Raw genomic sequence first — 27268 nt, 5'->3', positions numbered from 1 at the left:
TATTATTATTATTATTATTATTATTATTATTATTATTATTATTATTATTATTATTATTATTATTATTATTATTATTATAGTCTGTACTGTAACTCAACCTTCTCATCCATGGAAGGATTACTTATTCGATGATAAATTTATTTAATTATATAAGTGAAGCGGTTCTAAAATTTGATTCGCTCTCTAATCTCTTTTCACGTAGGTACAGAGACATTTATACAAAGACATCCACCCTCCGTTATGCTTTCCGATGACAAGTTTGAGCACTAGCATGGATTGTGTTTTTGAGGGCGAGGCTATGCACCATGAATGCCAACGGTGCCTTCGAGGGTGACCCTGAGGGCGTACCGTTGGGAGTGGTCTAATCAAGCAAATTGTAAACCTTTAACAACTATGTACCAATTTTCGCTTTCAAAATTTCTTTCTATGCTATAGTGATTATTGATATATAAATATATTCATAACATGTGGGCGCGACATTAATAAATAATATATGCATAACATGTGGCCGCGACATTAATAAATCTCAACTCGAAATCATAGAACAATGATGAGCATGTGTGTACAACTAAATGTTATCGGGTTTCCGGATTGAAACTAAATGTTACCAAATCTCACGTTTATGGTATCGGGGTAGAAGATTTGGAAGTAAATTTAATTGCTATTGCTCCGGGGGACCAGAGAAGGTTGTTTCCCTACGACTTACTTGGGAATTCCAATTATTGCGAATATGAAAAAGATTTCGAACTTGGACTTTTTGTGCGATAAGTTTCGTTCCAAATTGTCTTCTTGGAAGGCGTCTTATCTCTTCAGGCGGTAGATTAACTCTTCTCAAATCCATAATGGGAAGTCTTGGAATATATTATATGTCCATGTTTAAATGGCCCGAGACCTTTCTAAAACGTCTTGAATCGATTCGGGCTAGATTTTTTTGGGGTGGTAGTAATTCGGTCAAGAAGATGGCTTGGATAAAGTGGGACAAAGTCATTGCTTCATTCGATAAAGGTGGACTCAATGTTGGGAGTCTCAAGGCTTTTAATCTAGCTCTTATTTACAAATGGAGGTGGCGGTATTTGATGAAACCGAATGATATGTGGGCTATGATTATCAAATCGATTCACGGTAACATTTTTGAAAAATGTACTTTTTGAATGCTAGTATTTGGCATAACATTGTTGCTACTTGTTCAAAAGGTATAGATGATGATCTTATTCCTATTGATATTTTCCGGTTGGTGGTTGGAAATGGTTGCTCAATTCGTTTTTGGCATGATCTTTGGTGTGGTAATTCTACTCTTTCCTCACGTTATATTAGATTGCTTCATTTAGACACCAATCCGAATGGTTTTGTTGTTGACAAATTTATTAATGGTAACTGGCGTTTTTCATGGGCACGGGATAATATAGGAGGTCGTAATGAACAATTACTCAACTATTTATTTGACGAAATTGGGACACAGGTGCTTCGTGAGTGTTCGGATACATGGTCTTGCACTATTAGTGACGAAGGTATGTATACTGTCAAGGATTTAAGGACTTGCATTAATCGTAAATTGCTTAATTCGTCACAAGTTGAAATGTTATGGTATAACTTTGTTACGAGAAAAGTCACTGTTTTCCTATGGCGATTTCGGTTAGATTCTCTCCCCGTTCGTTGGAACCTATCCGCGAAGGGGTTAGATATAAACTCTATTGTTTGCCCGGTTTCTAATAATGGGGTGGAGACTCGAGATCATTTGTTTTTTGAGTGCCGGAATTTTCCGACCAAATTATACTTATGAGATTAATATTTACATAAATTAAACCATACCAACATGATAAGCAATCCAAATTATTGAGACTTGTGTTTTTGAAAAGAGTTTTACACAACGTTTGACCGTCCAATATGACCGATGATATCACGAACTATATAACATACGATAATTATACGTTTGTGTATATATATGTATTTATATATATTTAACATGATCTAAGGATGGTTTAACATCTCATTGTGTACTAATGACAATGAGTTATAAATATATTTTGAAACTACTAACTTAAGTTTTCAAAACGATAACTATACGTAACATTCTTTGATATATATACTTATAATCTATAATACTTATACATGTATCGTATATATAATGTATTTAATCACTTTTTAAGGACTTAAATACATAAAACAATATAAGTATATTCACAAAAGATAGCTATATTTGAATTCTGGTTCCGTTTCCTCAAGATTTCTATACGTATATCTAGGGTATATGTACCCATATCATACCCAGCTTCTATACGTATTTACTATTGGTATATATACATCAAATCAACATTATTACTGCCCTAGATATAAGGTAACTAGAATTTGTCAAGTAGTATGAATTATTAGTAAGAAAACAAAATTTGGAATCCTTTTCTTTCTTTATAAACTAAAAACGTTTTTATAAATGAACACCATTTCTTCACTCCATTTTCTCATACCTACACCCTCATTTCTCTCTCAAAATACTCCTAACTTCATACTTGATCATCTCCAATGTAAGACCCGAATATTTATTTTGTATACTTGTTTATAAAAGACATATGAGATCGGGCTTCGTTTAATATTTATATGGAATTAATATGCAAAGGAATCTGGTTCAGCTGTGTTGCGCGCCGCGCAGGGTTGGGGCGCGCCGCGCCGATTGCTGCTGACAGAACCCTCTTTATTTTTAATTGCTTTAATGAGGGGTAAAAGGGTAAAATCACATGGGGCCGGATTTGTGAGGCTTATGAGCTAGTTTGGATCAGTTTTGGATCCCATTCACATTCACTCATCATCTTCATCCATTCTTAGAGAGAGAGAGAGAGAGACTTAGAGAGAGATTGAAGGTTTTGGTGAGGAAGAAGCTCGAATCGTTCAAAGTCTCGGGTTTTAAAGTTGTTCTCCTCGTTCCTAGCTACGTTGTGGTGGTATTGGTAAGCTCAAACTCCGAATTTCATTTGTTTAACTTGATATTCAATTTAGGGTTTTGAGTTAATTTGTTGAGTAACCCACTTAGGTGATGAAATGGGTTTATGGTGACTAGTTATTCTTGTCACTTGGCGGGTTTTGGGTTGGATGACGTTTTGGCCTTGATTAGGCTTTGGTTTGGAGTTTAATCACTTGGATTAGTGATTATGGAAGTATTGGAACCCATTTAGGGTAATTTGGGTGACTAATTGTGACTTTGGGTCAAATTAGGTTTTGGTGGTAATTATGACCCGATTGGCGAATTAAGGAGGTTTATAAACTTAAAATGGATTAAGTTGAAGTATTAAACCGAGTTAAATGTGTTTTGGTGTCAAACTTGTAAAGGATGAGATTTTGACCTTTATGGGTCAAAATTAGGGTTTAAGTGTCAAAATGGGTATGACACGTGTTTAACACTTGAGTTCGGGTTTATTTAGCATATTATGACCATTCTCACTTGTGTTAGTGATTATTGGTTAGTTCGGATACGGTTTGTGCTTGGAAGTGCATTTGGGTCGAAATTGCACTAAGGGTCGAATTGGGTGGTTTGTAAATCCATCCTAATTGTGTTGTGATATTTGTGATAATGGAATATGTACTTTCCATTGACGAGTTGCGGATTACTTGGAAGCTTTCTTCAAGACTTCAAGGTGAGTGATAATATCCTATGTGCATATGTATGTGTAGGATGGGTGCGGGTCGGGTGAAGTGATTCTCGGTTATAGAGCTCACTTCACATATAGGTGGACTTGATGGACTTGTGTATAAGTCCAATTGGCACGGTTGTGCGTTTTGGTTGACCATCTTTGGCGAGGTGCACATTTTGCGTGCACATTATCACACATGGTTGTGATTTGATTGTTATAACCCTAATGGCGAAGGGTTGATATGGTTGTGTTGTGGATGACCCCGATGTGGTGGATTTTATAATCCTGTGACCGTGGGCTTTAGTAATGAGAAATGAATCTCGGGTAGTGCGGATTCATGGTGACTCGGGTTGTTCGGTCACCTTATTGAGGTAGTGAATCTCGGGTAGTACGGATTCATGATGACTCGGGTTGTTCGGTCATCTTATGGTTGAGAAGTAAATTTCGGGTTGTGCGAATTCACAAGGCTCGGGTTGTTCGGCCAATGTTCGTGTGATTGAGGTTAAGGGGTTAACCTTGTGTATTATTATTATTGTATTATATTAATGTGTTGTTGTGTTGTAGCTAACCCTCCGGGTGTAGCTATTTGGCGATGTTTACTTTGTCGTTGGTGGACTATCTTTTGTGTTGTATCTTTAGCTCGTTGCTTAGATCGTACGGTATGCTTAGTGTAGATGCTTTATACTTGGATGCTTCGGTATGCGGTATTTGTTTTGTGTGGCGTATTCATTTTATACATATATATGTATGTAGTATATTAGCATTCACTAAGCGTTAGCTTACCCTCTCGTTGTTGACTCTTTTTATAGATTGCATGCTGATGGTGGCTCGGGTAAGCGCGAGGATTAGAGGACTTGCATAGTTTGCGTAGAAGGCTTGCTTTTGGATTTATTAGGATTGGGTAGCGTATCCCCAATCGCCATGCTCGGCTTTGTTTTGTATTAGAAGTCGTATGGTCGAAAATTGTATTTTGGTACTTAAAGGGTAATTTGGGTCAATGTGGGCCCCGCTTCGTAAACTTAATTTTATTAATTAAACGTGCTAGTTTTATATATATGAATTCATGGTTGAAAGCGTTTTGGCTAAAAATGTCGGGAACTAGTCGAACATTTTCGTTAAATTGACTTCCGGGGACAGCGGGCTGTCCAGGTGGTTTGGCGCGCCGCGCACCCACCTGGCGCGCCGCGCAATTGAACTGCACCAGAAATTTTTTTTTTTGTTGTAAAATTTAACGGGAATTGTCGTGGTTTGGTTTGGGTTGTTACAAGTGGTATCAGAGCATGGTCTAAGGGATTTAGGTGACTTGAGATAGGTGCCTAGACTTAGACTTTTGTGTGCGCGTAATTTGTTGCGGGACTTGTAGGATTACGGGTCAGGAACGGGTTTAGTTAGTGCCTTGTTTATAGGTCGACTAACGTTTATATTAGTAATGCGGATATTATTAATATATTATTTGTGTTGTGGTGTAATTCTCGCGTGTGCTTCTATCGCGTAGAATTTTGTTTGTGTTTGTTTATAGCATCGAGCGAGGCGGTCGTTGTACTAACGAGTCGATGCGGCGTGCGTGCGTAATAAGAACTTGCAGACCTTATTACGGGTGCAAATCGTGTCTAACAAGTGATGTACGACGAGTGTTTAGCAAGATGGGAGGGTGTTGTGCGTGTCGTTTTATACGTGCGTGGACTAATCGTTTTGCATTCTTTAGAATGACGACGCGAAACGAGACCGAGACGAACGACACGGAATTTAACGCTAGAGTTACGGCCGCCGTTGCGGAGAAAATGAGGGCGTTTCGAGAAGAAATGGATGGGAAGTATTCCGAATTCCAAAATAGGGGTGAAATGGAGCGTTGTCTTAAGAGCTTCATGAGGACTAAACCCCCTATGTATGATGGGAAACCGGATCCTTTGGTGAGTACGACTTGGGTTTCGGATGTCGAAGGGTGTTTTTGTACTATGGAATGCCCACCCGAGAAAAAGACGAGACTCGCTACTAGTTTGTTGCGAGGTAGGGCGAAGGATTGGTTGGATGGCAAGATTGATCTTGTCGGTGGTGAGACGTTTATGGCATTATCATGGGATGAATTTAAGGAGGAATTCTTCGAGGAGTTCCGAACTTCAGCCGATTTATCGGAATTGCGTTGTGAGTTGCGAAATTTGCAACAGGGTTCTATGGACTTGAATACTTTAAAGACGACTTTTATGTCGAAGGCTCGTTTTTGCCCGGAATATTTGGGGAACGATCGTTTGTTGATGGAGGATTTCTATCGAACTTTGAGCGATGACTTGAAAAGCAAAATTAGCCGGGGTTACGCGAAGTCGTTTGCGGAGTTATTTGCGGTGGCTAGAGGTTTCGAGTCTTATACGCGATCGAAAAAGGCCGAACCTTCAAGTGAGAGAAGGGTTATTTCTTATGGTGCTCCGAGTAAGAGGACTAAGGGTCCGAGTGCGAGTACGAGTAATGTGGTAAAGGGCGCGGTGGATTCTCGTGCGCCTAGGTGTTTCAATTGTGGCGTTAGGGGTCACAAGTTGTGGGAATGCACAATGCCGAGAAGTGATGACGGAATGTGCTACTATTGTCATAAAGAGGGACATCGCAAGCCGGATTGTCCCGAGTTGGCGGCGGCGAATGCCGCAAGGAGACGTTGAGGTACGTTTCGTTTTAATAAATATGTCTTTTGAATATTTATTTATGTGGCGTTTAGGTTCGAATTTGTTAGATGCATTGTGTTGTGCATGTTATTGTTAAGGGTGACGTTCCTAATGGAAGTACCCTGTGACGATGTTTGATTTTTGGGACGAAGGGCGTAAGACTTGGTGCAACCAAGCATTCCTTAGTATTTGGGAAATGTTACTACTAAGCCACGGAAATGGATTTGGTGTTCGATTGTTAAGCGCGTGTTCGCTTCTGTGTTGAAGTGATGAACCATGGGGTTCGTCGGGTGATTGGAACCTTTGAGGCTGAGTGTTTAAAATCTTGATGTGTGTTGGTAATGGAGTCTTTATGACGCGACATTAGGTGCCTCTTTTATACCTACTAGCGTGGTGTCGACTCCGATTGTGTTGTGGTTACATTGTACTTAGGGTACCGGGAGAAACCCGTAGGTACATGAGTGACTAGGTGAAACTTGACAAACTAAGGCAATTGGATAATTGCGAGGGTATGGTTTGTGTAATCGTGCTACACTTTTCGTTCGAAGTGTTTAAGGATTGATTGAAATCCTTTGTATGCTCAAGGTTGGAGCAAGGTGTAGTGATGGGTCGTGTGTACCCAATCGTCGGTAAAGTCTACCTTTGGTAGCATTGTACGGTTGTACGAGTTGTGAGATAGGAACGTGGTTCCAAGTGGGGGAGTCGCACTCCCGCACGAGGAAGTTTTAGTGTGATATTTCGGATGATGTTTTTGGTAGATCCGGAAATTTTTGTCGAGACCTAGTTTTGGTCGATTTGTGGTAGGGTACGATTTCGGATAAATTGTACTTATGGTTTGGATTGGAATTACCACCGAGGTGGTAAGGTGGTAAATCTCGTTGAGAGATAATGGACGTGTTTGGTGAGCAAGGTGAAATCCTTCGGTTAAGGAAGGTGTGTGTCGGGTTCTCTTTTGGAGAATTCTTGTTCGGTACCTATGCTTGATATATGTGGTTCTTGCTCGATTATGGTATGTGATTGATGAAGCATGACTTTCGGAGTCCGCTGACTTCATCATGGGATTGACGATTAATGAAGCATGATCTTCGGGTCCGCTGACTTCATTATGGTATGGTTGATTGATGGAGCATGATCTTTAGGGTCCGCTGACTTCATCATGGGAGTACGTGATTGATGGAGCATGATCTTTAGGGTCCGCTGACTTCGTCATGAGCGTGGTGTTGAGATCGGTGAAGCATGATCTTCGGGTCCGCTGACTTCATCCGGTATTGAGATTGGTGGAGCATGACCTTCGGGGTCCGCTGACTTCATCAAGAGAGTTGTGTTGTGGGACGTGAATATCGGGTTGTTCGTATTCACAATATTTCGGGTAGTACGATTGTCCCTGTTGGTTGGGCTCATAGTTTGAGGTAGTGAATGTCGGGTAGTTCGGATTCACTAAGGCTCGGGTTGTACGGCCATCCTCGGTTACACTATGTGGCAGTGGTAGTGAATATCGGTTTGCGCGTATTCACGATGACTCAGGTTGTGCGGTCATTCTGTTGTGAGATATATGGATTGGGTTGGTGGATTTCGGGTTGTGCGAATTCACTAAGGTTCGGGTTGTTTCGACCATCCTCCATATGTGTTTTGGCTCGGGTTGTTTCGGCCATGTTGAGTTGTGATCTATCGGTTGTTTTATACACCGATGGTGGGGTCATGAGGACCGTGTGGTTTGATCTATTGGTTGTTTTATACGCCGGTAGTGGGGTCGTGAGGACCATGTTGTGTGATTAGTGATGCGATAGCCGTGTTTCGCTCACATGTTGTCACGGGTGTGACGAGAGTTGATTTTGTACACCTTCGGGTTTAGCGTTGCCATAGTCGTTTTGGACGCTATCGGTTTCTAACCGTTGGATTATGATGTTACAGTAGTGGCGTATTGGTCGTATAGCGCACTACAAAGGATGTCTAGTGATTGGTGTTATCCGCAAGGATTCGTTTGGTTCGGTCTTCATCGTTTCGGATTGTTGACTTTAGGTTGAGACTTGGTTGCTTTTAGCGTTGTACTCGGTAATAGTACACTAAGGAATTAATATCTCGGTATGAGATTGGTTGGGTTTTTCCCAGTGTTAGGGAATGAGCATGGTGTTAGTGCTCGGATTGTGGATTTGATAAATCGCGGGTGACGATTTAGTTGTGGAAGGCGATTCGTTGGGAAAAATTGCTTAGGAAAGTCGGATTGGACTTATGTTGAGGACCGTAAACTGGAGTCCGTTTGGTCAAGTGATGAGGATCACGAGGACGTGATCGGGTTTAAGTGGGGGAGAGTTGTAAGACCCGAATATTTATTTTGTATACTTGTTTATAAAAGACATATGAGATCGGGCTTCGTTTAATATTTATATGGAATTAATATGCAAAGGAATCTGGTTCAGCTGTGTTGCGCGCCGCGCAGGGTTGGGGCGCGCCGCGCCGATTGCTGCTGACAGAACCCTCTTTATTTTTAATTGCTTTAATGAGGGGTAAAAGGGTAAAATCACATGGGGCCGGATTTGTGAGGCTTATGAGCTAGTTTGGATCAGTTTTGGATCCCATTCACATCCACTCATCATCTTCATCCATTCTTAGAGAGAGAGAGAGAGAGACTTAGAGAGAGATTGAAGGTTTTGGTGAGGAAGAAGCTCGAATCGTTCAAAGTCTCGGGTTTTAAAGTTGTTCTCCTCGTTCCTAGCTACGTTGTGGTGGTATTGGTAAGCTCAAACTCCGAATTTCATTTGTTTAACTTGATATTCAATTTAGGGTTTTGAGTTAATTTGTTGAGTAACCCACTTAGGTGATGAAATGGGTTTATGGTGACTAGTTATTCTTGTCACTTGGCGGGTTTTGGGTTGGATGACGTTTTGGCCTTGATTAGGCTTTGGTTTGGAGTTTAATCACTTGGATTAGTGATTATGGAAGTATTGGAACCCATTTAGGGTAATTTGGGTGACTAATTGTGACTTTGGGTCAAATTAGGTTTTGGTGGTAATTATGACCCGATTGGCGAATTAAGGAGGTTTATAAACTTAAAATGGATTAAGTTGAAGTATTAAACCGAGTTAAATGTGTTTTGGTGTCAAACTTGTAAAGGATGAGATTTTGACCTTTATGGGTCAAAATTAGGGTTTAAGTGTCAAAATGGGTATGACACGTGTTTAACACTTGAGTTCGGGTTTATTTAGCATATTATGACCATTCTCACTTGTGTTAGTGATTATTGGTTAGTTCGGATACGGTTTGTGCTTGGAAGTGCATTTGGGTCGAAATTGCACTAAGGGTCGAATTGGGTGGTTTGTAAATCCATCCTAATTGTGTTGTGATATTTGTGATAATGGAATAGGTACTTTCCATTGACGAGTTGCGGATTACTTGGAAGCTTTCTTCAAGACTTCAAGGTGAGTGATAATATCCTATGTGCATATGTATGTGTAGGATGGGTGCGGGTCGGGTGAAGTGATTCTCGGTTATAGAGCTCACTTCACATATAGGTGGACTTGATGGACTTGTGTATAAGTCCAATTGGCACGGTTGTGCGTTTTGGTTGACCATCTTTGGCGAGGTGCACATTATCACACATGGTTGTGATTTGATTGTTATAACCCTAATGGCGAAGGGTTGATATGGTTGTGTTGTGGATGACCCCGATGTGGTGGATTTTATAATCCTGTGACCGTGGGCTTTAGTAATGAGAAATGAATCTCGGGTAGTGCGGATTCATGGTGACTCGGGTTGTTCGGTCACCTTATTGAGGTAGTGAATCTCGGGTAGTACGGATTCACGATGACTCGGGTTGTTCGGTCATCTTATGGTTGAGAAGTGAATTTCGGGTTGTGCGAATTCACAAGGCTCGGGTTGTTCGGCCAATGTTCGTGTGATTGAGGTTAAGGGGTTAACCTTGTGTATTATTATTATTGTATTATATTAATGTGTTGTTGTGTTGTAGCTAACCCTCCGGGTGTAGCTATTTGGCGATGTTTACTTTGTCGTTGGTGGACTATCTTTTGTGTTGTATCTTTAGCTCGTTGCTTAGATCGTACGGTATGCTTAGTGTAGATGCTTTATACTTGGATGCTTCGGTATGCGGTATTTGTTTTGTGTGGCGTATTCATTTTATACATATATATGTATGTAGTATATTAGCATTCACTAAGCGTTAGCTTACCCTCTCGTTGTTGACTCTTTTTATAGATTGCATGCTGATGGTGGCTCGGGTAAGCGCGAGGATTAGAGGACTTGCATAGTTTGCGTAGAAGGCTTGCTTTTGGATTTATTAGGATTGGGTAGCGTATCCCCAATCGCCATGCTCGGCTTTGTTTTGTATTAGAAGTCGTATGGTCGAAAATTGTATTTTGGTACTTAAAGGGTAATTTGGGTCAATGTGGGCCCCGCTTCGTAAACTTAATTTTATTAATTAAACGTGCTAGTTTTATATATATGAATTCATGGTTGAAAGCATTTTGGCTAAAAATGTCGGGAACTAGTCGAACATTTTCGTTAAATTGACTTCCGGGGACAGCGGGCTGTCCAGGTGGTTTGGCGCGCCGCGCACCCACCTGGCGCGCCGCGCAATTGAACTGCACCAGAAATTTTTTTTTTGTTGTAAAATTTAACGGGAATTGTCGTGGTTTGGTTTGGGTTGTTACATCAAAGCATTTTCCCCATCATTTAGCTTCAATTACAAGCCTTAAACACCATAAGAAAACTTTTTCAAGAACATATCAAAATAACCACCCATTTGAAGAAGTTTACTTCCAACCTTTTGATCTAACTCCATCACTCTTTGATTCCAAGATTATTTCTTATCTTTTGCAGTAACTTTGTCCAAGTAACTTGAGGTAGTAACCTTGTTCATAATCTTATTCAATTCATATTCATATAGCTATCTTATTTTGTGGTATAAAATTTTAACAGCAAGAACATAGTTTAAATGATTTCAAACTTGTTCGCAAACTAAATAGATCCTTCTAACTTGACTTTTAAAATACTTCAAGACCTGTAATATATCATAATAATATGCTAACCTAACAAGATATAACTTGGTTTTACAAAGAACATCTCAAAAACTGAATCTACGTCGTCGGAGTGCAACCGGGGGCTGTTTTGGGTTGGATAATTAAAAACCATCTTGAACTTTGAATTGGAAGTTCATGTTCTGGAAAAATGATATTTCTTATGAATATGTTAACACATAAAAATTTTATGGTTTAACTCAAAGTGTAAGTTTTTTTAGAAAAATGATCATTAAATGTTGTTTTTATGATGGAAAATGATCACTTTCATAAGTTTCACCAAAGTTTGACCTATAACCTATGATTTTGAATACAAACTAAGGTATTTTCAGTTCATAAAATTTGACTCGATCTAAGGAAGTGGCAAGTTGAACCAACAAAAACGGAGTTGTAATGAAGAAACTACGACTAAAACAAGATTGGGTATCCGAAGCTAGTTTAGCTACGAAAATATTTGGAGAAAAAGTAAATTTATCATATCTTTTCTAATTAATATGATATTTTATATATAATTACTTATGATTTGATTTTATATATTTCAGGACCACCCGTAAACAACACGAGAAGATTAATCATAAGACCTCATGATTGTACGTAACACGTCATTTGACAACACGGTACTTTATGTACGCAACACGTCATTTGACAACATGGTACCATGGGTCGAGATTAATTCTGATCAATACGAATACGATGGGGTCTTTATTTATTTTATTTAAGCAACTAATTGTGGACCACTAACATCGGACTGCTAACTACGGACTAAGAAAATATTAAAAGTATTAAAAGTATATATATATATATGTAACGATTACTTAAAAAGAAAATATGTTGATATATTATATATATGGTTAGGTTCGTGATATCTATCGGAGACCAAGTCGAATTAAATACCTTCAAGGCAAAAGTGAGTTTCATTACTCCCTTTTTATATATATTTTTGGGCTGAGAATACATGCACTGTTTTATAACTGTTTTACGAAATGGAGACAAGTACTAAAAACATATTCTACGTTGAGTTGTACCACTTTGCATATTTTTCTCTAATAGCTTGGTAACTGCTATTTACATGGGTATTGCAAACGCGAATCCTGTTGATAGATCTATCAGGCCTGACAACCCCAACCGGACTGGACGACTAGTATTCAACGGTTGCACAGTACTTCATTTTGGTGATTGCACTTGGTACGGTGTAGTGAGATTTCATAATAAAGGGAATATGCGACGTTGATTAAATGTTAAGTATGGTTACCAAATGCTCAACCATTTAGAATGCTTTACATACACTTGCGAGTGTATTATGTTTATGATTATGAAATCTTGTGGTCTATTAACATATTGAAATGATTGTTATGATAAACCTATGAACTCACCAACCTTTTGGTTGACACTTTAAAGCATGTTTATTCTCAGGTACGAATTAAGTCTTACCGCTGTGCATTTGCTCAATATAAGGACATTACTTGGAGCCGATCATCGCAATGGGACCAAATGTTGATGACTTAGTCCAGGTGGATTAGGACGGGTCCTTTCAGTTGGTATCAGAGCGGTGATCGTAACGAACCAGGTCTTGCATTAGTGTGTCTAACTAGTAGTTGTTAGGATGCATTAATGAGTCTGGACTTCGACCGTGTCTACATGTCAAAAGTTTTGCTTATCATTTCTAGTCGGAAATCATCTGCTTATCATCCTTAGGAAATTACCTGCTTATCATTCATAAGTCTAGACACGTTTTACTGTATTTACTGCATTGATAGTGTATAGACGAATTCTTATCTTAGCATATCTATTATTGCGAACTTTGACTGATATCTTTTCAAAGATTCTCCGTAATTTATAGGATTTTGGTATTATATATACATATGTAAATTATGTATTGAAGAGTACCAAATCTAACTCCTATAATCTATTCCATACCAAAAATTCATTTTCCCCATTATACAAGATGGATTCCGCATCTAGTTCGAATTCTTCAGATTCCGACAGTTATGCCGATATGGATTTCCATTTGGGCTCCGAAAGCAGCGTCACCGGAATGGATCAACCAATTTCCCATCATCTATTCTAGATGAATTGGGGATGGGTTCGTAATATACTAAATCACTGGAGATAAGAAGAAGGTGATCCATTCCATCCACCAAATTGCCCTCTTGGCGATGAACCTGAAGCACTTACCGGCGAACCTATTCGAAACACCATTTTCTCTCTCATTTCTAGAGTATCTCGTCACGATTATATACTATCCCATATTACAAATCTTGTTCATTCGCTCGCTCCAACCGCCAATCATCCCGGTGTACTAGTAGAAGTTAACGAACTTCGCGCTCGCGTGACGGCTTTGGAGAACATGGTGCGAAGGTTGCAAACACCAGCAGCAGCACCAGCAGCATAATCAGCACCACCATCAATAATATCAACAATACCATCATCACCACTAACAAACAACATCCGCATCACACGTCTCGACATCATAATCTGTCCCACAAACATCAACATCATACGCACCATAGATACTAAGGAGAACCAACAATAATGAACGATGAAGTATTGATCCATAACTTCATTGATATTCTGCAAAAAATATGTGGTTTTAAAAAGTTTTAGAGATTTCTTATTCTAGCTCAAACCGAAAAGCAAATGAGATTAATATCATATTAACTCATTAAATTCATGATTTCATCTGAAGAAAATATATATGTATATATGTTTTCATAAAGATTGTAATTAAAAGTTCTTTTGTACAAAATATTAATGGTGAAATTATTTTTAACGGGTAGTTAATACCCGAGGAATAATTAGATTTCATCTTAATAAGTTACATTGTACATTCGTCAAAGCTGATTCAACAGTCATTTACTATCCTACTTACAACCACCGATATACGTATCCGTTCACCGCAGAATAACCATTTTCATTCAATTTCATATTTGGATTTTGACTTCCTAGAATCCAACAAGTGGCATAAAAAGAAAACATATGACAAAATAAAATCTGTTAGAAACAAACAAATTAACTATGAAAAATTTTGTTAAGAATCCACGCTAACTGTTCCAGCTAACTGTTCCTAGCTAACTGATTACATTTTATTTATCGCAGTTTATTTATCGCAATTTAATTATCGCACTTTTATTTATCGTCATTTAATTTCTGTAATTATTTTACGCACTTTAAATATCGGGACACGTATACAATGTTTTGACATATCATATCGACGCATCTATATATATTATTTGGAATCACCATAGACACTCTATATGCAGTAATGATCGAGTTCTATATACAGGGTTGAGGTTGATTCTACAATAATATATATAGTTTGAGTTGTGATCGAGTCTGAGACGTATACGGGTCACGACACGTATTAATTAATTCGTATATTATATATTAAACTATATATGAATTATTGGACTGTTACTGTGGACTATCGACTGTGGACTAATGACATTGGACAATTAAAATGAATTAAAATATTGATTATAACATATGAAACTAAACATTTCTTCAAGATTGCCACTTGATTTCATCTTAAACCTCATTGTATCTCGACGATTACAATCAGCGTTCAAATCTATCATGATTCTTAAAAACACCTCAATCGAGAGGATAAACCAACCGCACTTCATCTACGGAAGAAAAGATTGATGCATATAGTTATGCACCTGAAAAACCCTCGGAAACTGAGTAAACGTTTGACACGTATCTGTTCTAGTTCCTTTGACATTGTTATTACCGAAGATCGTTTTGCAATCTCTTTCCAAAGTAACTAATTTTGTCACAGCTCCAGCAAGTCAACTCCGACTTTTCATCCGAAACAACTTTATTATAACCGCGATATATATGCGTACTCTTTATTGTTACTTGGGAACCTTTTATATTCCACAATATTACCATCAGCGATTAATCATTCTAAAAACACAATTCTCCTGAAACTACCTCGGTTTGATAACCGATGACCCAGATCAGTTAACTTTGAAAATGCTGACGAAGCAGCATGTTGTAGATGATCTTAATGGCCAAAAGTTTGATGATAAAGAAAGGAGTGTTAGGAACGCTCGATAGAAAATTTAGTACCGAAAAGCGGATTATGCGAAACTATGAAGAAAGCCGTGGACAAATCACAAAGAATAAGTTTGCCTTCAAAGAATCTAAATGATTCTGTGCCTGCTGAAATCGTTAGCAAATATCTTATTTCTCATTCTAAACCTTCACAGACAAATCTTATTCATCATCCATTGATATTAGAAATTCTAAGATATTCTCGTATGTTCTATTATAAATATCTTCCATATTTCTGGCGATATTTTCACAACTATTCTTATCTAGATCATTTATCTCTCCGTAATATCTGCAACATAAAAGAAACTGTGTTAGTTTCTAAATTCTGAAACCTTCGAGTTTAAAATATGAATGTTTTGAAGTAGTGTTGGGAACTGAAGCATGGATTAGTATAATATAATGACACTTGATCAACGTAATTATATTACAGCAAGTCATGCTGAGTTTCTAATGAAGCATGATGATTCACAGTACCATCATCATGTGCCATTTACACGACTCTTACATTCTATATAATCTCTAAACATATCAAGAGAATATTTTTCTGGATGAGTCGGTCTTCTCCAGGGTATTCTGGTAATTTAACAAATCAAAATCGTTCTATTACCATTTTCTTCTTAGAGCATTAGCTATGTTCATTCTGAATTTCATATCTACGAATTCCGGACCATTACTCGCTTGACTCGAAGTCGGGAAGAGAAAACAAAAGCATGAAGCTCCGAAAAATAATGAAGAATATAAACTTCGATAATAACCCCAAAATTACAAACCGTGTATATCGATGCAGATTGCAATATAGAGACACGGGAGAATTAGAAACACTATAAACACGAGAGTATAGTAGAAGTAAATAGATTCTTCTGGTGGTAGATGAAAAAGAAGAATGACAGATATAAAAGTTAGGAGTATATCAAGAATCAGGACTGGATGGAGCATATTGATGAATGCTTTAAAGTAAGAATCAAGGGAGAAAGAATAGAAGATGTGAGTCGTGGAAAATAAGGAAACGAAGGGGTGAATTTATAGTGAAATATCCGACAGAGCAATCGATACAGATTATTGCATATAATCAAAGAAGATCCTGATTTGCTTAATCACCAAAGAACCGAATCTTATTACGTAAGATTCTCTTTAAATCCCGGAAATCAATCATAACTACGTCATCGGTTAAGACGAATATATTTTACTCATCTCACTCTTTTACGATAGTCTCATTTATATTCTTCGCATAATCGAATCGTTTTATCTACATTACTCAATGATGATAAAACTTCATTATCACCTTATATTTGTCATGAAAACCTTCTTATTGTTATCCATAACAACCTCTATCAAATTTCGGGGACGAAATTTCTTTAACGGGTAGGTACTGTAATGACCCGGAATTTTCCGACCAAATTATACTTATGAGATTAATATTTACATAAATTAAACCATACCAACATGATAAGAAATCCAAATTGTTGAGACTTGTGTTTTTGAAAAGAGTTTTACCCAACGTTTGACCGTCCAATATGACCGATGATATCACGAACTATATAACATACGATAATTATATGTTTGTGTATGTATATGTATTTATATATATTTAACATGATCTAAGGATGGTTTAACATCTCATTGTGTACTAATTACAATGAGTTATAAGTATATTTTGAAACTACTAACTTAAGTTTTCAAAACGATAATTATACGTAACATTCTTTGATATATATACTTATAATCTATAATGCTTATTCATGTATCGTATATATAATGTATTTAATCACTTTTTAAGGACTTAAATACATAAAACAATATAAGTATATTCACAAAAGATAGCTATATTTGAATTCTCGTTCCGTTTCCTCAAGATTTCTATACGTATATCTAGGGTATATGTACCAGTATCATACCCAGCTTCTATACGTATTTACTATTGGTATATACACATCAAATCAACATCCTAATCAACATTATTACTGCCCTAGATATGAGGTAACTAGAATTTGTCAAGTAGTATGAATTACTAGTAAGAAAACAAAATTAGGAATCCTTTTCTTTATTTATAAACTAAAAACGTTTTTATAAATGAACACCATTTCTTCACTCCATTTTCTCATACATATACCCTCATTTCTCTCTCAAAATACTCCTAACTTCATACTTGATCATCTCCAAGCATTTTCCCCATCATTTAGCTTCAATTACAAGCCTTAAACACCATAAGAAAACTCTTTCAAGAACATATCAAAATAACCACTCATTTGAAGAAGTTTACTTCCAACCTTTTGATCTAACTCCACCACTCTTTGATTTCAAGATTATTTCTTATCTTTTGCAGTAACTTTGTCCAAGTAACTTGAGGTAGTAACCTTGTTCATAATCTTATTCAATTCATATTCATATAGCTATCTTATTTTGTGGTATAAAATTTTAACAACAAGAACATAGTTTGAATGATTTTAAACTTGTTCGCAAACTAAATAGATCCTTCTAACTTGACTTTTAAAATACTTCAAGACCTGTAATATATCATAATGATATGCTAACCTAACAAGATATAACTTGTTTTTACAAAGAACATCTTAAAAACTGAATCTACGTCGTCGGAGTGCAACCGGGGGCTGTTTTGGGTTGGATAATTAAAAACCATCTTGAACTTTGAATTGGAAGTTCATGTTCTGGAAAAATGATATTTCTTATGAATATGTTAACACATAAAAATTTCATGGTTTAACTCAAAGTGTAAGTATTTTTAGAAAAATGATCATTAAATGTTGTTTTTATGATGGAAAATGATCACTTTCATAAGTTTCACCAAAGTTTGATCTATAACCTATGATTTTGAATACAAACTAAGGTATTTTCAGTTCATATTCTTAAAATTTGACTCGATCCAAGGAAGTGGCAAGTTGAACCAACAAAAACGGAGTTGTAATGAAGAAACTACGACTAAAACAAGATTGGGTATCTGAAGCTAGTTTAGCTACGAAAATATTTGGAGAAAAAGTAAATTAATCATATCTTTTCTAATTAATATGATATTATATATATAATTACTTATGATTTGGTTTTATATATTTCAGGACCACCCGTAAACAACACGAGAAGATTAATCATAAGACCTCATGATTGTACGCAACACGTCATTTGACAACACGGTACTTTATGTACGCAACACGTCATTTGACGGGTACCATGGGTCGAGATTAATTATGATCAATACGAATACGATGGGGTCTTTATTTATTTTATTTAAGCAACTAATTGTGGACCACTAACATCGGACTGCTAACTACGGACTAAGAAAATATTAAAAGTATTATAAGTATATATATATATATATATATATATATATATATATATATATATATATATATATATATATATATATATATATATATATATATATATAACAATTACTTGAAAAGAAAATATGTTGATATATTATATATTTATGGTTAGGTTCGTGATATCTATCGAAGACCAAGTCGAGTTAAATACCTTCAAGGCAAAAGTGAGTATATAGTCCCACTTTTAAACTCTAAATATTTCGGGATGAGAATACATGCATTTTATGATTTACGTTATGGACACAAGTGATTAAAAATATATATTCTACATTGAGTTGTACCACTGGCATACTTTCCTGTAACTTGGTAACTACTATTTACATGCGGTATTGTAAACGCGAATCCTGTTGATAGATCTATCGGGCCTGACAACCCCAACCGGACTGGACGACCAGTATTCAACGGTTGCACAGTACTTCGTTTCGATGACTACACTTGGTACGGTGTAGTGAGATTTCATAATAAAGGGAATATGCGACTTTGATTAAATGTTAAGTATGGTTATCAAGTGCTCAACCATTTAGAATATTTTTATTAAAACGTTTATGTATATGAAATCTTGTGGTCTATATTTATAACGCTGCTAGCATTAAACCTATATCTCACCAACTTTATGTTGACGTTTAAAGCATGTTTATTCTCAGGTTCCTAGAAGTCTTCCGCTGTTTGAATATATGTTAGAGAAACCATGTGCATGGAGTCATACATGTTTTATTCAAGGAAGCATTGCATTCACAAAATCATCACCGTGTATTTATTTTGACTGCATTGTCAACGGAAGTATTCTTGTAAACTGTTATTTACGGTGATTGTCTATATGTAGAATGCAATGTTTATAAAACGTATCATATAGAGGTCAAATGCCTCGCGATGTAATCATATGTTATTGTATTCGTCCCTATGGATTGGGTCGGGTCGTTTCATGTATAATCTTGGAATCAAAGAGTGGTGGAGTTAGATCAAAAGGTTGGAAGTAAACTTCTTCAAATGGGTGGTTATTTTGATAAGTTCTTGAAAGAGTTTTCTTATGGTGTTTAAGGCTTGTAATTGAAGGTAAATGATGGGAAAAATGCTTGGAGATGATCAAGTATGAAGTTAGGAGTATTTTGAGAGAGAAATGAGGGTGTAGGTATGAGAAAATGGAGTGAAGAAATGGTGTTCATTTATAAAAATGTTTTTAGTTTATAAATAAAGAAAAGGATTCCTAATTTTGTTTTCTTACTAATAATTCATACTACTTGACAAATTATAGTTACCTCATATCTAGGGCAGTAATAATGTTGATTAAGATGTTGATTTGATGTGTATATACCAATAGTAAATACGTATAGAAGCTGGGTATGATACGGGTACATATACCCTAGATATACGTATAGAAATCTTGAGGAAACGGAACGAGAATTCAAATATAGCTATCTTTTGTGTATATACTTATATTGTTTTATGTATTTAAGTCCTTAAAAAGTGATTAAATACATTATATATACGATACATGTATAAGCATTATAGATTATAAGTATATATATCAAAGAATGTTACGTATAGTTATCGTTTTGAAAACTTAAGTTAGTAGTTTCAAAATATACTTATAACTCATTGTCATTAGTACACAATGAGATGTTAAACCATCCTTAGATCATGTTAAATATATATAAATACATATATATACACAAACGTATAATTATCGTATGTTATATAGTTCGTGATATCATCGGTCATATTGGACGGTCAAACGTTGTGTAAAACTCTTTTCAAAAACACAAGTCTCAACAATTTGGATTGCTTATCATGTCATGTCATAACCCTACCTTAACCATAAGGACGATTACAATAACATATGATTTCATCGCGAGGTATTGACCTCTATATGCGACATTTTTCAAAAACTGCATTCGTTTTTACAATACAAACCATAGCTTTTATTACAAATACAAGGTTTAAACAACATAATAATGATTATCATTTAGCGATAATCTTAGACTTACAAACTTTACATGTGATAATAACAATACAACTTCCAACATATTTTACATCACAAATCCTCCGATATGCAGTTTTATTTTTGACACAAATATGCATACTCAAGATCTTGCTTAAATTCAACATGTTGCAGCGGAAGCTTTTAGTTATCACCTGAGAATAAACATGCTTAAAACGTCAACATAAAGTTGGTGAGATATAGGTTTAATGCCGGCAGCGTTATAAATATAGACCACAAGATTTCATATATAAACGTTTTAATAAAAATATTCTAAGTTGTTGAGCACTTGATAACCATACTTAACATTTAATCAACGTCGCATATTTTCTTTATTATGAAATCTTACTACACCGTACCAAGTGTAGTCACCGAAACAAAGTACTGTGCAACCGTTGAATACTGGTCGTCCAGTTCGATTGGGGTTGTCAGGCCCGATAGATCTATCAACAGGATTCGCGTTTACAATACCACATGTAAATAGTAGTTACCAAGCTACAAGGAAGTATGCCAGTGGTACAACTCAACGTAGAATATATTTTTTTATCACTTGTGTCCATAACGTAAATCATAAAATGCATGTATTCTCATCCCGAAATATTTAGAGTTTAAAAGTGGGACTATATACTCACTTTTGCCTTGAAGGTATTTATCACGACTTGGTCTCCGATAGATATCACGATATATATCAACATATTTTCTTTTTAAGTAATCGTTATATATATATATATATATATATATATATATATATATATATATATATATATATATATATATATATATATATATATATATATATATATATATATATATATATATATATATATACTTTTAATACTTTTAATATTTTCTTAGTCCGTAGTTAGCAGTCCGATGTTAGTGGTCCACAATTAGTTGCTTAAATAAAATAAATAAAGACCCCATCGTATTCGTATTGATCAGAATTAATCTTGACCCATGGTACCATGTTGTCAAGTGACGTGTTGCGTACATAAAGTACCGTGTTGTCAAATGACGTGTTGCGTACAATCATGAAATCTTATGATTAATCTTCTCGTGTTGTTTACGGGTGGTCCTGAAATATATAAAATCAAATCATAAGTAATTACATATAAAATATCATATTAATTAGAAAAGATATGATTAATTTACTTTTTCTCCAAATATTTTCGTAGCTAAACTAGCTTCGGATACCCAATCTTGTTTTAGTCGTAGTTTCTTCATTACAACTCCGTTTTTGTTGGTTCAAATTGCCACTTCCTTGGATCGAGTCAAATTTTAAGAATATGAACTGAAAATACCTTAGTTTGTATTCGAAATCATAGGTTATAGGTCAAACTTTGGTGAAACTTATGAAAGTGATCATTTTCCATCATAAAAACAACATTTAATGATCATTTTTCTAAAAATACTTACACTTTGAGTTAAACCATGAAATTTTTATGTGTTAACATATTCATAAGAAATATCATTTTTCCAGAACATGAACCTCCAATTCAAAGCTTAAGATGGTTTTTAATTATCCAACCCAAAACAGCCCCCGGTTGCACTCCGACGACGTAGATTCAGTTTTTAAGATGTTCTTTGTAAAACCAAGTTATATCTTGTTAGGTTAGCATATCATTATGATATATTACAGGTCTTGAAGTGTTTTAAAAGCCAAGTTAGAAGGATCTATTTAGTTTTGATAATGCTAAAAATGAACATATATTTCATAGCATTATTCCTCAAGAAAGACAAGCTTTTAGTTGCAATTGTTCTATTTACAAGTGATATTCGTTTAAATAATAAAAGGTGAAGACAAAAGACAGATTTGACGAATTGAAGGCGCAAATGACCAAAAAGCTCAAAAGTACAAAAGACAATCAAAGAGGTTCCAATTATTGATAAGAAACGTCTCGAAACTACAAGAGTACAAGATTCAAAACGCAAAGTACAAGATATAAAATAGTACGCAAGGACGTTCGAAAATTCGGAACCGGGACCAGAGTCAACTCTCAACGCTCGACGCAACGGACTAAAAATTACAAGTTAACTATGTATATAAATATAATATAATATATAATTAATTATATAAATTATATATATATATATATATATATATATATATATATATATATATATATATTATATTATATAATAAACCGTCGGCAGACTAAGATCCAATTTGGAGTGAGCTGGAATTTCAAACTCCGCGACTCGCGGAGTTTGAAGAGCAAAAATGCCGCGAGTCGCGGAGCTCACCTGGACTCAATTCCCTATAAAAGCAAACGCAGTTTGATCGCAAAAATCATCAAAAAAAATCTATCTCTCTCTCAATATATACGTAAATATATATATATATATATATATATATATATATATATATATATATATATATATATAATTTATATTTTAATTTTAAATCCTAATAATAAGGGTATGTTAGCAAATGTTGTAAGGGTGTAAGTCGAAATTCTGTCCGTGTAACGCTACGCTATTTTTAATCATTGTAAGTTATGTTCAACCTTTTTAATTTAATGTCTCGTAGCTAAGTTATTATTATGCTTATTTAATCCAAAGTAATCATGATGTTGGGCTAATTACTAAAATTGGGTAATTGGGCCTTGTACCATAATTGGGGTTTGGATAAAAGAACGACACTTGTGGAAATTAGACTATGGGCTATTAATGGGTTTTATATTAACTAAACAATACCTTGTTAATTTAATATACAAACTTATAATTCGATGTATTTATATATAACCACATACGCTTGACTGGGTACGGTGGGCGGGATATCTATAAATACCAATAATTATTCATTTTACCGGACACGGAACTGGATTAATAGTTAAATAGACTTGTTGGAACAGGGGTGAATTACATTCAAGGGTAACTGGTGTAATTGTTAACAAAGTAGTAAAACCTTGGTTTACACGCAGTCGATAACCTGGTGTATTCAGTAAACAAAGTATTAAAACCTTGTTACAATTCGAATCCCCAATTAGTTGGAATATTTGACTTCGGGAATAAGAATAATTTGATGAAGGCTTTCGCTCTTTATATTTATGACTGATGGACTATTATGGACAAATCCGTATGGACATATTAAATAATCCAGGACAAAGGACAATTAACCCATGGGCATAAAACTAAAATCAACACGTCAAACATCATGATTACGGAAGTTTAAATAAGCATAATTCTTTTATTTCATATTTTATTTCCTTTATTTTATATTTAATTGCACTTCTAATTATAGCACTTTTATTTATTGTTATTATATTTAATTGCACTTTTAATTATCGTACTTTTTAATTATCGCAAGTTTATTTTATCGCACTTTTATTATTCACAATTTCCATATCGTTATTTACTTTACGCTTTAAATTAAGTCTTGTATTTATTTATTATTTTACATTTGGTTTTAACTGCGACTAAAGTTTTAAAATCGACAAACCGGTCATTAAACGGTAAAAACCCCCCTTTATAATAATAATATTACTTATATATATATTTGTATTTTTATAAATTTAAACTAATATAGCATTAAGCTTTGTGAAAAAGATTCCCTGTGGAACGAACCGGACTTACTAAAAACTACACTACTGTACGATTAGGTACACTGCCTATAAGTGTTGTAGCAAGGTTTAAGTATATCCATTCTATAAATAAATAAATATCTTGTGTAAAATTGTATCGTATTTAATAGTATTTTCCTGCTGAAATTTAAAGCTATTTTATATACACCTCGCATAACATCAAGTATTTTTGGCGCCGCTGTCGGGAAACAATTTAGCTTAAAAGCCGGAAGCACAACGCTAATTAAAAAAAAAAGATTTTTAGTTTACTTTTATTAAAATTCGTTTTTATAAAAATACGTTTTTGTAAAAAAAAATATGTTTTTAATTATTCGAAAATATAAAAAGAAAACAAAAATATAAGTATTTTTAAGATTTTGTTAAATATTTAAGTTTTATAAAGTTTCTTTATTTTTATTTTATAAAAATATAAGTTTTATTTAAGTATTTTGTTTTTATTTAAAAAAAAAACCGAAAAAATATATATATATATAAATCTACTTTTAAGATTTTTATTTATAAAATTATAAAGTAGTTCTATTTTTATTCTAGTTTTTAAAATATAAGTTTTTATTATATAAATATTTTAGATTTTAAAACAGAAAATATAAAACAGAAAATATAAAATAAAAAAATAAAAAAGAAAAACGCGTCGAATTTCAAAACTGTACCTGAGTTGAATTTTGAAACCCCGCGACTCGCGGAGTTTGAAGCATCGAATACCGCGACTCGCGGAGCAGACCTGACACGGGTACACAGAAACCCTAATTCGCATTAATTACGGGTTTTATTAATTTTAATTAATTTTAAACCCTAATTAGTTTATTTATATTATATTGTTTAGTTTAGTTTTTATTTATTTGTTTTATTTAGTTAAATTAGTTTAAATAAAATATAAAATTAATAGTTTTAATAAATAAATAATATAAAAATAATATTTTTATAAAAATTTGTAACTTTTTACAACTTTTTGTATATTTTTATATTTTGTCCCCTTTTTATTGTTTTAGCGTAATATTTGTATTTTTCGCTCGTATTTAGTTTTAATTCATAGTTTTTGCCATAGTTATTTTTATTTATAGATTTTTAGGCTTTGCCATAAAATTCCTTAAGTGTTTTTCTTTAGACTAAGATTTAGGTACTTTAGAATTTTGCGACGCCTTTTTAAGTTTTAGTTTCTTTTTAAGTTATTTCCATTTGGGATATAGTTTTTCCTGTAAGCTTTAATATTTTTAGACGACTTTTACCTATGTATCAATTATCATTCCAATTAGTAATCTCAATTTGCGATTATAATTTTAAGTTAGTTGTAGTAATAAGGTTAGGTTAGTCAAGTGTTTTTAAGTGTTATAAGTTTCTTTTATTTTTCCGTCACCTTTTATTTTTCAACCATTTTTCTTTTTCGACCTTTTTCGACGAACTCTTTTTCTTTCTTATTTCTCGCTATTCTAGTTTTAGGACATAGATTTTTATTCTACTTCTTATCTAAATTTCTTAAAATTACGAAAATTTATTTTAAGTGGTTAAATTGATAGACATCAAAATTTTTTGGTTCGTAGTAATTGTTGGATTTGTACGTGGACCGGGTTATCGGAGCCAAACAGTCCTCAATTATATTGAGACCAAACGAATCCTGCCCCTCTGCTGCATCTTTTGGCTATTCGAAACGTGGGCAAAATTAGAAAAGTCTATTGATTGGATAACTTATTATAATTTTTCTTTCCTTTTAAAAACTAATAGGATATTCAGTGAATGCACCGAGCAAGACGTTCACCACCTTTTGTACGTTCACCACCTGTAACTAGATCAAGACATTTAGCAAATATTACTGCCGTTGATTTTTCTTTAGAATCGTCATCCAGTCGACCAAGTACTCCAGTTCAAATTTCCGATAATCCATTTTTTGAACCCGACCTCACAATTGAGAATTCAGAGAATATTCAGGGACGATTCGTAGATCCTGAACCACTAAATTTTCCTCCGGAACCACCAATCATTCAAACAGAGATTGTTGAGGAACGAACCATTAAATCAGAATCCTCTAGTGATTCCGATTCTACAAATTCAATTATGGAAGTAACAGAACCTTTAAGTATGGAAGACCGAATGAGAGCTAAACGTACTGGCCAAGGTCACGCAATTACTCATCCAGACATTAATGCGCCAGATTATGAAATCAAAGGACAAATTCTACACATGGTGACTAATCAATGCCAATTTAGTGGTGCGCCGAAGGAAGATCCAAATGAACATCTACGTACCTTTAATAGGATCTGCACACTATTTAAAATCCGAGAAGTGGAGGATGAACAGATATATCTCATGTTATTTCCCTGGACTTTAAAGGGAGAAGCCAAAGATTGGTTGGAATCGTTACCTGAAGGGGCGATTGATACATGGGACGTTTTAGTTGAAAAATTTCTTAAACAATTCTTTCCTGCATCTAAAGCCGTAAGACTTCAAGGAGAAATTGTTACGTTCACACAGAAGCCGAATGAAACTCTATATGAGGCGTGGACAAGATTTGGAAAGTTATTAAGAGGATGTCCGCAACATGGTTTAGATACCTGTCAAATAGTACAAATATTCTACCAAGGATGCGACATCACTACAAGGAAAGACATAGATATAGCAGCTGGTGGTTCTATTATGAAGAAAACCGAAACTGATGCTTACAAAATTATTGATAACACTGCTTTCCACTCACATGAGTGGCACCAAGAAAAAGATATCATTAGATCATCTAAAGCAGCTAGAGCCGATTCTAGCCATGACTTAGATTCCATTTCCGCAAAGATAGATGCTGTGGAGAGACGAATGGAAAAGATGACTAAGGATATTCACTCAATACGAATTAGTTGTGAGCAGTGTGGAGAACCACATTTGACAAAAGATTGTCTCAGTATTGAACTAACAATGGAACAAAGAGAGAATATTTCATACATAAACCAAAGGCCTGGAAATAATTATCAGAATAATTATCAACCGCCAAGACCGATTTACAATCAAAACCAGAATTATAACCGAAATATTCC

The 27268-nt window shown here is 34.9% G+C and overlaps 1 protein-coding gene across 1 annotated transcript in view; it reads left to right on the top strand.

Annotated features, from left to right (window-relative positions):
- Positions 1 to 842: 842 nt before the first annotated feature.
- Positions 843 to 27268, top strand: part of LOC139887741 (uncharacterized) — an 89831-nt gene continuing 63405 nt past the window's right edge. The window contains exons 1-2 of the mRNA XM_071870802.1: positions 843 to 1122; positions 1194 to 1648. Of these exons, the coding sequence (XP_071726903.1) occupies positions 843 to 1122; positions 1194 to 1648 (735 nt within the window). The remainder of the gene's footprint in view (positions 1123 to 1193; positions 1649 to 27268) is intronic.

The sequence above is a fragment of the Rutidosis leptorrhynchoides genome, chromosome 2, assembly GCF_046630445.1.
Source record: "Rutidosis leptorrhynchoides isolate AG116_Rl617_1_P2 chromosome 2, CSIRO_AGI_Rlap_v1, whole genome shotgun sequence".
Lineage (NCBI taxonomy): Eukaryota > Viridiplantae > Streptophyta > Magnoliopsida > Asterales > Asteraceae > Rutidosis > Rutidosis leptorrhynchoides.
The sequence above is the reverse complement of the archived record's forward strand: the minus strand, read 5'-3'. Positions and strand labels throughout refer to the sequence as shown.